At 46.6% G+C, this 12,720-nt stretch overlaps 1 protein-coding gene across 6 annotated transcripts in view; it reads right to left on the reverse strand.

Annotated features, from left to right (window-relative positions):
* KALRN (kalirin RhoGEF kinase) overlaps nucleotides 1-12,720 on the reverse strand; it is a 683,571-nt gene that overhangs the window by 607,281 nt on the left and 63,570 nt on the right. For 2 of the 6 annotated variants that reach the window (XM_024120241.3, XM_024120240.3), the window contains exon 1: nucleotides 5,243-5,342. The exons of the other annotated variants lie outside the window; for them this stretch is intronic. In XM_024120241.3, coding sequence (XP_023976009.1) covers nucleotides 5,243-5,309 — 67 coding nt within the window. In that variant the 5' untranslated portion in view covers nucleotides 5,310-5,342. Of the gene's footprint in view, nucleotides 1-5,242; nucleotides 5,343-12,720 lie in introns of those variants that run through there. 6 annotated transcript variants of the gene reach the window in all.

Genomic DNA, 12,720 nt, shown 5'->3' on the forward strand with positions numbered 1-12,720 from the left:
CTAAGCAAGTAATGAAAGGTTGTTGACATCTGCAGTGACAAACCACCATCCCAAAATCCAGAACCCTAGGCAGCCAGAACAGAGAGTGGCAAACCCAAGGCAGGCTGAGACCAGACAACATCCTGGGGCACAGGTAAATTTTTTTTCCCAGGAATATGAAGGAAAGTCAAGATTTCGAAAGACAAATATCGTATGATATCGCTTATATGTGGAATCTAAAAAAAATGATACAAACGAACTTATTTACAAAACAGAAACAGACGCACAGACTTAGAGAACGAACTTATGGTTACCGGGGCGGGGGAAGGGTGGGTGGGAGGGACAGACTGGGAGTTTGGGACTGACATGTACACACTGATATATTTAAAACAGATAACCAACAAGGACCTACTGTATAGCACAGGGAACTCTGCTCAGTCCTCTGTCATAACCAAAATGGGAAAAGAATTTGAAAAAGAATAGATACATGTATATGTATAACTGAATCACTCTGCTGTACACCTGAAACTAACACAACATTGTTAATCAACTATACTCCAATATAAAATAAAAATTAAAAACAAAAAAATTTTTAAATTAAAAAAAAAGATTTAGTTAGGTAGTGATAGAAAATGGTTAGAGCTGAAATTTCTGAAAAACCTGCATGAATTATATCCAAAGGATTGCATTCTTTTAAATGTTGTTCCTTAGTACATTCCTATGCTTACGCCTACGTTTACTACTCTCATTTAGTGACTGCTTTTCTCATTTGTTTTGTTATTTTGCTGAAGAGTCATTTTTGCCTTTACTCTCCGGCCTCCTTATGAAAGCATGACAATGAGCAGTTCTCAACTGTGGCTATCATTAGAATCACCTGCAGAGCTCCTTAAAAATGCCGATGTCCAGCCTCCTTTCCAAGGACTCTAATCTAGTTGGCTGAGGGGGGGGGGTTGGGGGGTGGGAAGGGAGAAGTTGGGTATCATGCTTTCTAAGAGCTCCCAGATGATTCTAGTATATGTCCAGGGATGAGAACCAGTTGGTTTCTGGCCCAGAATCCAAAACACTTTGTGGTAGGTACAGGAATGTAGATGAAGCAGCAAGAAGAAATTAAAGCCAATAATGTAAGTTCAACATATCACTTAAGTTTTCCACATCCCAGTCATTTTTGTACTTCTATCACCATCTCACCATATCCCCATAACTCCTACAGTAATCTCCTTGATATCATTTTAAATCAATTCCAACTTTCACTTAAATTTGTTTTTAAAAGTAACTAGTAGACTGGGGGTAATGGCAAGGTAACATAAAAAGGCAGGAGCAAGAGAAGAAAAGACAGAGGCTCCCGAGAAGAAAAAGCACTCAGAGTTAGAAATCAGGGATGGGCGGGCCCAGGGAGAGACCCAGGATCCATGAGGACAGGTTGGCCTAGGCATAGAGGTGAGAAGGAATGAAGTCTTGGCAATGGGTTAGGAAATAACAGAGAATGTCGTGGAATGGGGTTACAGGTGGCATGGGGCTGTGCCTTTAAAGGAACTCTAGGGACAGAGAGGACTGAGGGACCAGGGGCGATGGAGGAGGCAGACATCTGGGGCCAGAGATGAAGGCAGGGCAGAGTGTGAGGCCCAGGTAGGGCTGGTGAGAAGGTAAAAGGGAGACTACAGGTGGGAATGAGGGGAGATCTGAGGGATGGGTGGGGCTAAGGAGGGCCTGCACTGGATGGGGTGTGGGCAGGAGGTGGACAGCACAGCAGAAGCAGACGCTGGACAAAAAAGGGTGTCCTCCAGACAGTGCCAGGCAGTGACCAGCAAGAAAATGTCCAGCGATACCTGTAAACTGCCTGAAATCATTTCATGCGCTACCGGTGGTGGTCGTTCCCACACACTGGGAAACACTGCCCAATGCTCTATGAATAAAGAGCATCAGTCTTTTCACTCTTCCCCTTTCACGACAAAAAAAAAAAAAAAAAAAAAAAAATTAGATGTAAACAAGGAAATGTAAACCCCCACCTCACTTGTCTGGTCCCCATGGATACACCAAAACTCAACAACAAAAGGCAGTGTGACTTCTCTTCTCTTATACACACACTCATGTTTCAGATCTGTATGAGCACCTTTCTTTTGATGGACAGTCCCCACCATAGGAACCACCTCCTCAGTCACCATCTGAAAGCACAGAACACAATCAGCAGAGTTGACAAATGCCCAGTAACAAACACTGTAAAAACAGCATCTGCTATAAATGAAAGAAATCACCAAAATAATCATGCCTGAGCAACCTGGCAGTTCATTATCGTATAAATCCTCACATAGAGTTAAGTCAAGTCCTAGAAAACAACCCCTTTTACTTTCTTAAATCCTTATCCTTAATGAACAATGATGGGGGAGACAAAAGATTCATCTGCAATCACCAAGCATGCACTGCCATTTCTTCGTAAAGTTTATTTCCACTCCATGCTGTGTTCCAATGTTTCCTCCCTTTTCCTAGGTGTGTCAAATCACAGATCATTTATCCCCCAGTCACAGCCACGAGAATGACTCAGACTGGCACACAGCTTGTTGATTATTTTTCCTGGGCTACACTTATCATTTCCCACTTCTCGTTGCTTATTCCCTCCTCACTTTCTTGCGGTCTGTTACTTTCAAAATGACACGAGGCACGACAATGATAAGGGTGAAGTGACATAAAATCCTAAAAAAGACGAAGGGAACTAAATTCTGTTACACTAAAGACAAATCCAGGAGAATTTTGTTCACTGCGCAGGAGGACAGGTTCATCATTCATCCATTCATTCAACAAATATTTATTGAGCATTTCCCATGAGCTAGCTCAGTTTAGCATACCACATTAAAGCATGCCGCTGTCTATACAAAGTTACCTAACGTTAGTTACTAGAGGGAAGTTGCTGTATCCTAAAATTTTGCTTGAACGTGGCTGTGGGCATCACACACGTACATGTGTAATACCCATTAACCAGAACTGGGCAACATAAATCAACACCCAACCCCCCAAAGCCTGGAAATAAGGGGCCCTACACAGTCAGAAGCTGCTAGTCTAAAGCCTCACATTAAAGAAAACCCTAGAAACACTGTTTATGAAAGACCATAAACTTTCCAAATACAGCCCTACATGGTGAAGAAATACGCATGGAAGAACGCACCATTCTGGCAACCAACGTTTGCTATCCAAGGGGGGAGGTTAATCAAGCCATAAATTCATTAACCTGACATTTCTAAGAATGCCTGACATTTTTACATGCACTAACACAATAAATTTCCCCCAAATTCTATAATATAGGTATTATTATTAACATTCCCATTTTTCAGATTAACAAACTGAGGGTCAGTTTGAGGGTAAATCATTTATTCAAGGGCACCGAGAAAGTAATGAAGCCAAAACTTGAACCTAAATTTGCAACTCATGGATTCAAGCATTTTCTAAAAAATAAAACCAAATTATTATTAATGTAGCTTATACATTAACATCTAGTTTCTTTTTACAATTAGCATCATATGTTGCTTTGAATCTTGTTTTAATTTACGTAAGTATAAATTATCTCTAAGCCTCTAACAACTCTTAATTGGACTTTTCTCAACTCCTGGTTATTAGATACCACATGTTCCTGTCTTTGCTAATATGTCTGTCAGACAGAGAGAATTAACTGTCTTGGTAAAGAAAATTAACATCTAAGGGGCATTTTCTTCATTCCAGGCACTGGGATAAGTATTTCGCTTACAGTTTTTCCCTACAGCAACCCTCTGAGTTGGTGCTACTGTTGTCATTATCATTCCCTTTTACAATGAAGGAGGCACAGAAAGGTTAAGTAACTTGCCTAAGGTCACACAGATAAGGGGGATTCACACCTGGTCTCCTTCTCCTTCCCTTGGTCTATGATCTCCACCAGTAACAAGTTCTGGCTCTCTTCCTAACACTCTCATCTCGTCTCAAGTCTGGGCTCCCACTGGCCTGTTCTCAGTGCTAGTGAGAGACTGCTTTTCAAATGTGCTGGTTTGGCTTCCTCCATCTTTGATTTTTCCCTGATAACAGCGCTGGTTCACCTGCTATGTGTAGCTCTCTGCTTCGACCTGGTATTGACCTCCTGGCACACCTACGACTATTCAAGGTGAAGATGAGTACACCTGGGGCTGTGCAGCAGGGCTTCCCCTGGGCCACCTTTTCCATCAGGGGTTTGACATCATTCTTGCGAAAACCTCTTAAGGAGCCAAAGCTTTTAAAAATAACACTCAACATTGTAAAAAAAAAAAAAAAAAAAAAAGAAAAAGAAAAAAAAAGAAAAAGAAAGAAAAGAATCAATTACTCAACCAGGTTAACAGTGGGTTTTCCTTACACCAGAATGTCTAGATTTGCATCACATTACCGGGAGATTTAAATCACATGAATATTCGAAGATAAAATGTATTAAGGTCAGATTAACCTGAGGAATAAAGTGGACTTTCCCTTCCCTTTCCACTAACTGCAAATTCTGTACTGGCTCTATCTACAGATAACCACAAAGGCAGCTGCCCTCCGGACAGGTGCTACAGCTCCATGATGCTGAGGGGCATTGTAAGGAGGAAATGAACACTTACAAAGCACCTACTATGCACCAGACATTATGTTACGTATTTTACAGGTATGAATTAACTAAGAATTCCACAACAACCCCAGCAGATAGGTCTCACCACACCCATTTTACAGATGGGGAAACAAGCTTAGATAGGTCACACAAATCAGCCTCAGGTCACAGAGCTGGTGGTGGCAGAGCTGAGATGTGAGCCTGCATCTGAGCCCAGCTTCTTGCTCAGGGACCATTCTCCTTGCTGCACTGCTCAGGGTTCCATCTAGAACCCTGAAAGACGGGGCTTAACTTGTCTTTGACTACAGTACACAGCTTGATGATCAACCCAGCAAGAAATGAGATCCATATACACACATGCTCCCCAAATGGCCCTGGGCTCCCAATTCCCGGCTGGGTAAAAAATGTCCCCAGAAAAACAGCCTTTTTTTTTTTTTTTTTACTTTCCATGGGTTGGCTACTTGGCTGTTTCATTCTCTCTTCTCTCTCCTTGCTTTCTGCTCCCTTCTCCACTGCATTTTTCTGTGTGTGCGTGTCTGTTTCTGTCTCTCTCTCTGTCAGAAATCTCTCTGTGTGTGCATATCTCTCCCTCTTACACACACACACACACACACACACACACACACACACACACACACACACACACACACACACTCATATTCATTCTCTCTCTTTCCCCCCCAGGAATACCTCGATCCAGCAGCCGGAGCAAGCGGAGATACCAAAGATACCACTGGTCCCAGAAGCGGTCCGTCATCCCCCCCTGAACTCATCCTTCACAGCCAGTACCCTCAGCACAGCCTCATCCCACCACCGCCGACTCGAGGAGGCCGGAATTACTTGATGCTGGGCTCGCGCGCGCAGCCTGCTCAAAGCAAATGCCTGCCTGCGAAGACAGCCACCAGTCCTCCCACACAGAGGCTGACTGTGCCGGGAGCCTGTTTCACAGCAACAAAGGAACAAGTGCGGAACACTGCCGCCTTGTGCAGACTGAGCCTGCATGGGCCCAAAGGGAGATCAGAGGTGCGGGGGAGGGCGGCCAGGGAGTACTTTCACAAAGAAGGGAGCAAAGAGGTGGTCTTGGGAATGAAAACCCACAGTCAAGGCCGTATCTTGAATGTCATTCCAAGATCTCATGCCATCCTGGCTGTCCCTGCCTCCCATGCCAGAGGCCAGTGGCTTCCCTAACAGGACAGGGGTGGGAAGCCAGGAGCTCAACCACCCTGGACTCCGAGGCCACACCAGAAGAGCCGGAGCCTCACTGCCTTGTTCCTCGGGAACCACAGGCACCTCCTGCTCAAGAGTGCAGGACCCATGCGACCAGAAAAAGGCCACAGACCCTATCTCCCTTCGTGGACCCTCTGCTGTCGTGGAGACAGCATGGGCTATGGAGTCACATGGTCATGGATTCAAATCCTGCTACCACTGAATAGTTGCCTAGCCTTGATCAAGTTACTTCAACCCCAGCCGCCTCCTCTGAAAACTAGAGAGAACAGCATTTGCTTCATCAAGCTACTGTGGGGTTCCCAGAATGGGAAGGACCTAACATTTCTGGTCCAGCACTCGGTGAATGGCGGTGCTCAAGTTCTCGTTCCCCCTTCCCCTCTGACCCCTCTTCCTCTCACCAGATTCTCGGCTCCCACACCTCCTTACATCCCATGCTTTTCCACCTCTGTGCATTTGCTCCTGTTCTTCCTGCCCATAGCACGGCCACCCTACTCCCCCACTTCGTCGTGGCCAAATCCTCCTACGTTTCCACAGAATCAAGTAGCCTTCCCTCGTCTTTCTCCCCCTCTATGCTGCATTTCACTCCCTCCTTTGTGTAAGACCTCCTTTGTACTGGACTGCTCCCTTACTTGACCACAAACTCCATGAAGACAGGATCTGCTCTGTGATCTTCGTTACATCCCCTGAAGCACCTTGAACTTTGCAAGTGCTTCAGTATTTACTAACTGAATGAGTGAAGAGGCAAATGGCACGTGCACCCCACATGGTTTCATTTTTAAGTCAGGAAGAGGAGTGGACTGCAAGGGCCTCAGCTCCTGGGCACCACATAAGGCCTGTAGAAGGATGACAGGGCACCCTGGCCTTGCCTTTCTGGGAGAACCCATTTTACAGGGTGCTGGCCACCCACACGGTGAGCCTGTGTCCCCAGGTGACCAGAAGTCCTGCTCAAACAAGTGAAATCCGAGGGGACCCCAGGTCTGGAACAACTCTGGACTCCAAGCCTAAAAACTAGCCGGCAGCCATGTGCATATTCATCACCGCTTTTGTTTCAGCCCAGGCCATGCGAGCAATGCCTTCTCACTGTCCTAATGGAAAGGCTGGCACCCCAGGCTTCCTGGTCTCCAACAGGCAGCGGGCAGAAGCAGGCCTCCTCAGCGTCAGCTCTTCCTGGGAGCTTAGGCTTCCAGGATGACACAGGCTGCAGATTCTGACAGATGCAGACTGAGGAGGAGGCACGTCCTGGGGCAGGAGCTAGGCGGGGGACGGAGAAAGCCAGCAGAGCCACAGTCTCCACCAGCCTGGCCCTGCCCCTGCTCCACCGCTGCACCGTGGTTCCTTCTGGAAGGGCAGCATTGGGACTGAGCACACACCACTTCCCAGAAGCTACCTCGCAGGCTGTGGTAGTATTATTTTACTATTACCTTAAATGGACAAGACTCCAGTGTGTAGTTAACACAAGAATGCACGCCCCTCCTCCTCTCTCTCCAGAGAGAAGTGCACTGACCCTCAGCTTCCCCCTTCCTTCATGAATAACAAGCTCCATCATTCAGGTGTGGCCAGTACTTTTTAGCTCACACAGTACTTCCACATCCATCATCTCCCTTGGCCCCCTGAGCCACCCTGCAAGGTCTGTAGGATGGGACTCACGTTCCCCAGTCTACAGAAGGGAAAACCCATGTTCCAAGAGGTTAAATCACTGGCTTACGGTCAAACACCTAGAAGGTGGCTGGGCTGAGGAAGAAATGTGTGCCATCTGTCTCCTCCCGAAGAGAGTTTCTGGGGCTCTGGATTGTTCCCCGGGGAACTGTGATGTCTTTCATAGAGAGGTGGAGGCCCTCAGAGTAGGGCAGGACCCCCAGAGCAGTGCTGACATGCCATCAGCACAGGCTCAGTAGAGGGCCTGCATGTGGCCTCTTACTGAGTGACAGCCTTTCACCTTTTTCTTTGGCTCTGGCTTGTGGCTGCCAAGGGAGAGCATCTCCAAATAAAAATGCCAAAAATGGTTCTGTCTAACCCACCTTGGGAGAAATCTGAGATGCGAGGGATGCACACACGGCTCCCACCATGAGGAGACCTAGACAGAGATGGGCTTTGGAAAGAGCATCTGTCTGTGAGGCACAAAGTCCTAGTGACTGTGTGGATGCCGTGTGAACTCTGATGGGGCTAATTCTACTATTCCACATCCCATTCTTGGGCCTGGAGAAGGAAGCTGGCCCTGTTCCCCTGCTTCTAGTAATCAAGTGCCAAACATTCCGCACAGCCTCATTTTCAAAGAAAGAGAATAAAGATGTTAAAGAACAACACGGATGCAAGAACTTCCCCCACAAACTGTGAACCTAAGAACATAAGCATCACCTGTGGGGTCGGGGCCAGGATGAACCCATTCAGCCAGCAATTGTACTAAAGATTGGCTTCAACCCATCGAGCTGGGCTCCTGGGAGCTCCCCAGCCCACCAATGCTCATTTCTTCAACTCCCACAGAGCCTCGTAAGCCATGCTTTCAATCCAGCCCCTCCAGAAGTTGAATAAAATGTTCCAAGAGACTGTCAGAGTTGCCATTTAGCTGGAGTGCAATTAGAATGGACGGGACATCGTCCAGGAGGGGGCTTTATTAGGTTTTTGTTGTTGTTGTCACTTTGTCTTAAACAGTACTCCTGCATCAGCTCCTTCTTTCATCATGGTCAAAGCAAGCACGGTCATTCCCGCTGGCATGGCTCCTCCAACCCAGCTGGCTGGCTACAGGGACCTGTTCTCAGGAACAAGGAGCATCTCCAGGCCAGCAACAGCCCATCCATTCCAGAGGGCTGATGCCCATCTGATCACCGGTTACCCGGTGTCACAAGATAGATGTGTTCCCTTCTCCTCGCTGTTCCTTCTTCTTACTTGGCACTGCTCCTTTTCCCTCTCTCCGCCCGCCCCAACATGGAAACACTGTGTCCCCGATCAGATAAAGCCAGCACAAGTGTGTGGGGCAGAAGGCAAGCAGCACAGAGGGAGGAGAGAAGCGATCACGTCCCAAATGTTTCCCACTCACCTCCCGGGGCAATGGCCATCGTTCCCGCAGAGGCACTGGCCAGCTTCTCGGACACACAGGGCTACCTGACCAGGGAAGGCCACGGGGAGGCGGTACAGTTGCTAGTCTGCAGAGCAGAGGGAAGACTATCCCTGCCCCTCGCTGTCCCGCCCATGCAAGTGGGCTCCACCGGGCTGCCATTCTGCCCTACAAGCTGTGCTTCAGCTGCAACATGTATCACACACTCCAGCAGACACCAGCCTCAGACGCCTCCCACACCACTTCTGCCCCTTGGCGATTAGCACCCAAGTGGTGAAGTGCAGCCCTGTGGCAACACAGTCTCAGTGACGCCACCCATGGATGGGATGGACACCGGCCCATCTCTCCTGTGAAAGCCTGGTGTCCCCAGGTGAACAGGCTCCCTAGGTCCACACCTGAGGCCAGCACCTAAGACAGGTATCACCTGTCACACTGAAATTCAAGTCCACTTCTCCCAAGAGGCCTTTTCCAGCTAACCTCGTTCATCTTCTAGCTCAGAGGTTCTCAAAGTTTAATGGGCAGCAGAATGACCTTAGAGGGCTGGTTATCCACGCAGATAACCAGGCCTCACTTCCCGAGGCCTGCATCTTTAACAAGTTCCCCAGATGAGTCTGAAACGGTGATCTACCTGCTCTGTCCCTGCTGTCCTCTCTTACTTACTGAACTATTTTGGTTGAATTCTAGAGTGCACCTCATTTCCCACACATCTTCAGAGTCCAGTAGGGAGGAGGATTCTGAGTCCAGAATTAGAAGAGTCTCCTGGAAGGTAAAGGGAGGTCCCGCCTGCCCTCAAGGCCCAACAGAGGGCCCCAGACGGAGAGGCTGAGGAGCTGCCAGCCAGGAGGCAGAGAATCAGGCTCATCTCTCCACAGGCTCCAGAAAGCATTCATCTGTACAGTGGCTTTAAATGTCACCTCAAATATCAGGCCGGGCGGCAGGAGGGGAAGGCGGAAGCTAATTAGACTGCCTTGTCCTACTTTTGTGATGCTTTCATCCTTGTTCACCTCTGACCTCCACTGGGATCTTTAAATCTCCCTTGGCGGGGGTAGCCTGGAGATGCCACACGACCCATCACCACAGCAGGCTTTAAACCAAATTGCTAAGTAGGGGAAATGCAGTCCTTCTCTGACCCCTCCCCTGAGCATTTATTCCTCCCCCACCAATCACCAGAACCCCCATGTTGCCCTGAGTCTCCAACCACAGCACGCCACCCAACACCCCCAGCCTGGGCCCCAAGAGCTAGACCCTTCCCCTCTTTTCATGCCTTTTCAAAGCTCACCCATCCTGGGCCTGTGAAAAGTATTGTGATAATCTCATCCCCTGTAAGGTTTTCATGATAAGAGCTTAATATTCAGACCATCAGGGAATATTTATATTTTGGCAAAAATATTGTCTTAGGTCAAAGGAAAGAAAACAAAGAACAAAAACAAAACCAGGCTCATAGATACAGAGAACAAATCAGTGGTTGCCACAGGTGGGCAGTGGAGGGTGGGTGAAGCGGGTCAAAAGGTACAAACTTCCAGTTCTAAAATACATAAGTCCTGAGGATGTAATGTACAGCATGGTGACTACAGTTAATAACACTGTATAGTACATTTGAAAGCGGCTAAGAGAACAGACCTTAAAAGTTCTCATCTAAGGAAAAAAAAAATCTATATATGGTGACAGATGTTAACTAGACTTACTGTGGTGATCATTTAACAATATATACAAATCATTATGTTGTACACCTGAAACTAATATAGTATTGTATGTCAACTATACATCAATTTTTTTAAAAAAGGGAAATGGAAAAAAAAAAATAGTATGGGGGCTTCCCTGGTGGCGCAGTGGTTGAGAGTCCGCCTGCCGATGCAGGGGACATGGGTTCGTGCCCCGGTCCAGGAAGATCCCACATGCCACGGAGCGGCTAGGCCCGTGAGCCATGGCCGCTGAGCCTGTGCTCCACAACGGGAGAGGCCACAACAGTGAGAAGCCCGCGTACCGGGGAAAAAAAAAAAAAAAAAAATAGTATGGCATATTTATACCATCACCAGGAGTGCTAAGTTAACATTTTATTTTGAGGATTTTGCATATATATATATATATATATATATATATATATATATATATATATTCTTAAGTCAAAGAGCTTAATTTGTGCAAATTATGATCTGGAATGACAAGTAAATTTATTCAACCATTAAAAAAAAAAAGGAAAGGGAGAAGAAGTCCTGGCCTCAGATGAGCACTGGGGGTGGGGTATGTTGGGGGCAAGAAGGAGGGTCCATGACTCTCTTCCTTAAGCTCCATGGGCGTTTGCCTGTCAGGTGACCTGATGAAGGCAACTCAAGGGACCTGTTGCCTCTTCTGCCTTCCTTGCTCGCTCCCCTGATCTCCCACTTCCTACCCAGAACACGGTTGGCTGCCCTCTCCAAATACCTAAATTTAAAGTAGTTCTTCTTGAAGAAAAAAAAAACAACAATAAATAGAGCAGACAACTCAGAACCTGACCCAAGGGGCCCAGCAATCCAGAGAGCTCATTATTGCCTCCTGTTTCCCTCACAGCCAGTGAGGGGCGTTTCCCTCTTGCCTCTACTAACAGCAGCTTCTTCACCCATCAAAGGAGGAGGCGTGTGCCTCAGTGACCTAAGGGCCATCAAGTCTGGGGGCCGTTCACTCCCCTGAGGTTTGGCTTCTCTTAACTGTTCCTCCCATCTCTCAATTCCCACAGTGCACCAACTTAGAATCAGGAAAACTTAAGTTGTCAGTCATCACAGCTGAAACCTCATACCTCACTCAGCCTGTGGGGAGTCCTACTGTGGAGAATTCCCTCCCTTCTCTCCTCATCCCACGCCTTCTCCATCTCCTCCGACAGCTTTTCCAAACAGCCCCCCTCAGCAAATCTGCCCAGGAAAATCAGGCACCAGACTACAATGACTGAAGTTGATAATAATGAATGTGAAGTTCAACAGGATCAAAAAGAGCCCACTGTACCATCAAAGAAATACTAAATTTTGACTAGCATATATCTAGAACAAAACTTTTTTTCCCATAACTGCTGCATTTTTTTATTTTTTGGAAAATGTATAATTTGTGTGTGTTCCATAAGGCAAACAGAATATTTGACTCACCTGAATGCCCTGACACCCAGTCTAACACACACGCACCAGAGTAGCTGCACACTAGCCAATTTGAATTCTCTCTTGACTCTTATTTTTAAAATGAAGAGAATCAATTGCCATGATCACTTTACTTTTTGGCAAATGAATTCTGCTTATGGTTCTTAAAAATAACTGATTCCCATAAATTCTACAACTAATCTCTTTATGATCTGTTTATCCAGTTAATCTGAAGCCTTCTAGGTGTTGGGAAAGAGCCTGAGCTGAATGAAACTAACTAGGTTCAAATCCCAAATCTTTTTCTAGCTAACTAACTTGAGGCAAATGACTTAACTTCCCTAAATCTCAGTTTCTTCATCTTTTGGATGAAGATAAGGCTGACCTTACCAAATCAGGACAAGCTACATGAGGAAAAAACAAAATAACATATAAAATACTAAGCACTGTACCTTACCTAACACAGCAGGCGCTTTATAAATTTAGTGCATTCTCCTACGATAGAAAACAAGCTCATGCCAGGTTGAAATTCTCAATCCATGGGATCTAAGTGGACAGATAAGCCCAGTAAAAAAAAAAAAACAGAGAGGGCAGACAGCAGAAGCAAGAAGAACTACAATCCTGCAGCCTGTGGAACAAAAACCACATTCACAGAAAGATAGACAAGATGAAAAGGCAGAGGGCTATGGACCAGATGAAGGAACGAGATAAAACCCCAGAAAAATAACTAAATGAGGTGGAGATAGGCAACCTTAATGAAAAAGAATTCAGAATAATGATAGTGAAGATGA

The sequence above is a fragment of the Physeter macrocephalus genome, chromosome 1 (genome assembly GCF_002837175.3).
Source record: "Physeter macrocephalus isolate SW-GA chromosome 1, ASM283717v5, whole genome shotgun sequence".
NCBI lineage: Eukaryota > Metazoa > Chordata > Mammalia > Artiodactyla > Physeteridae > Physeter > Physeter macrocephalus.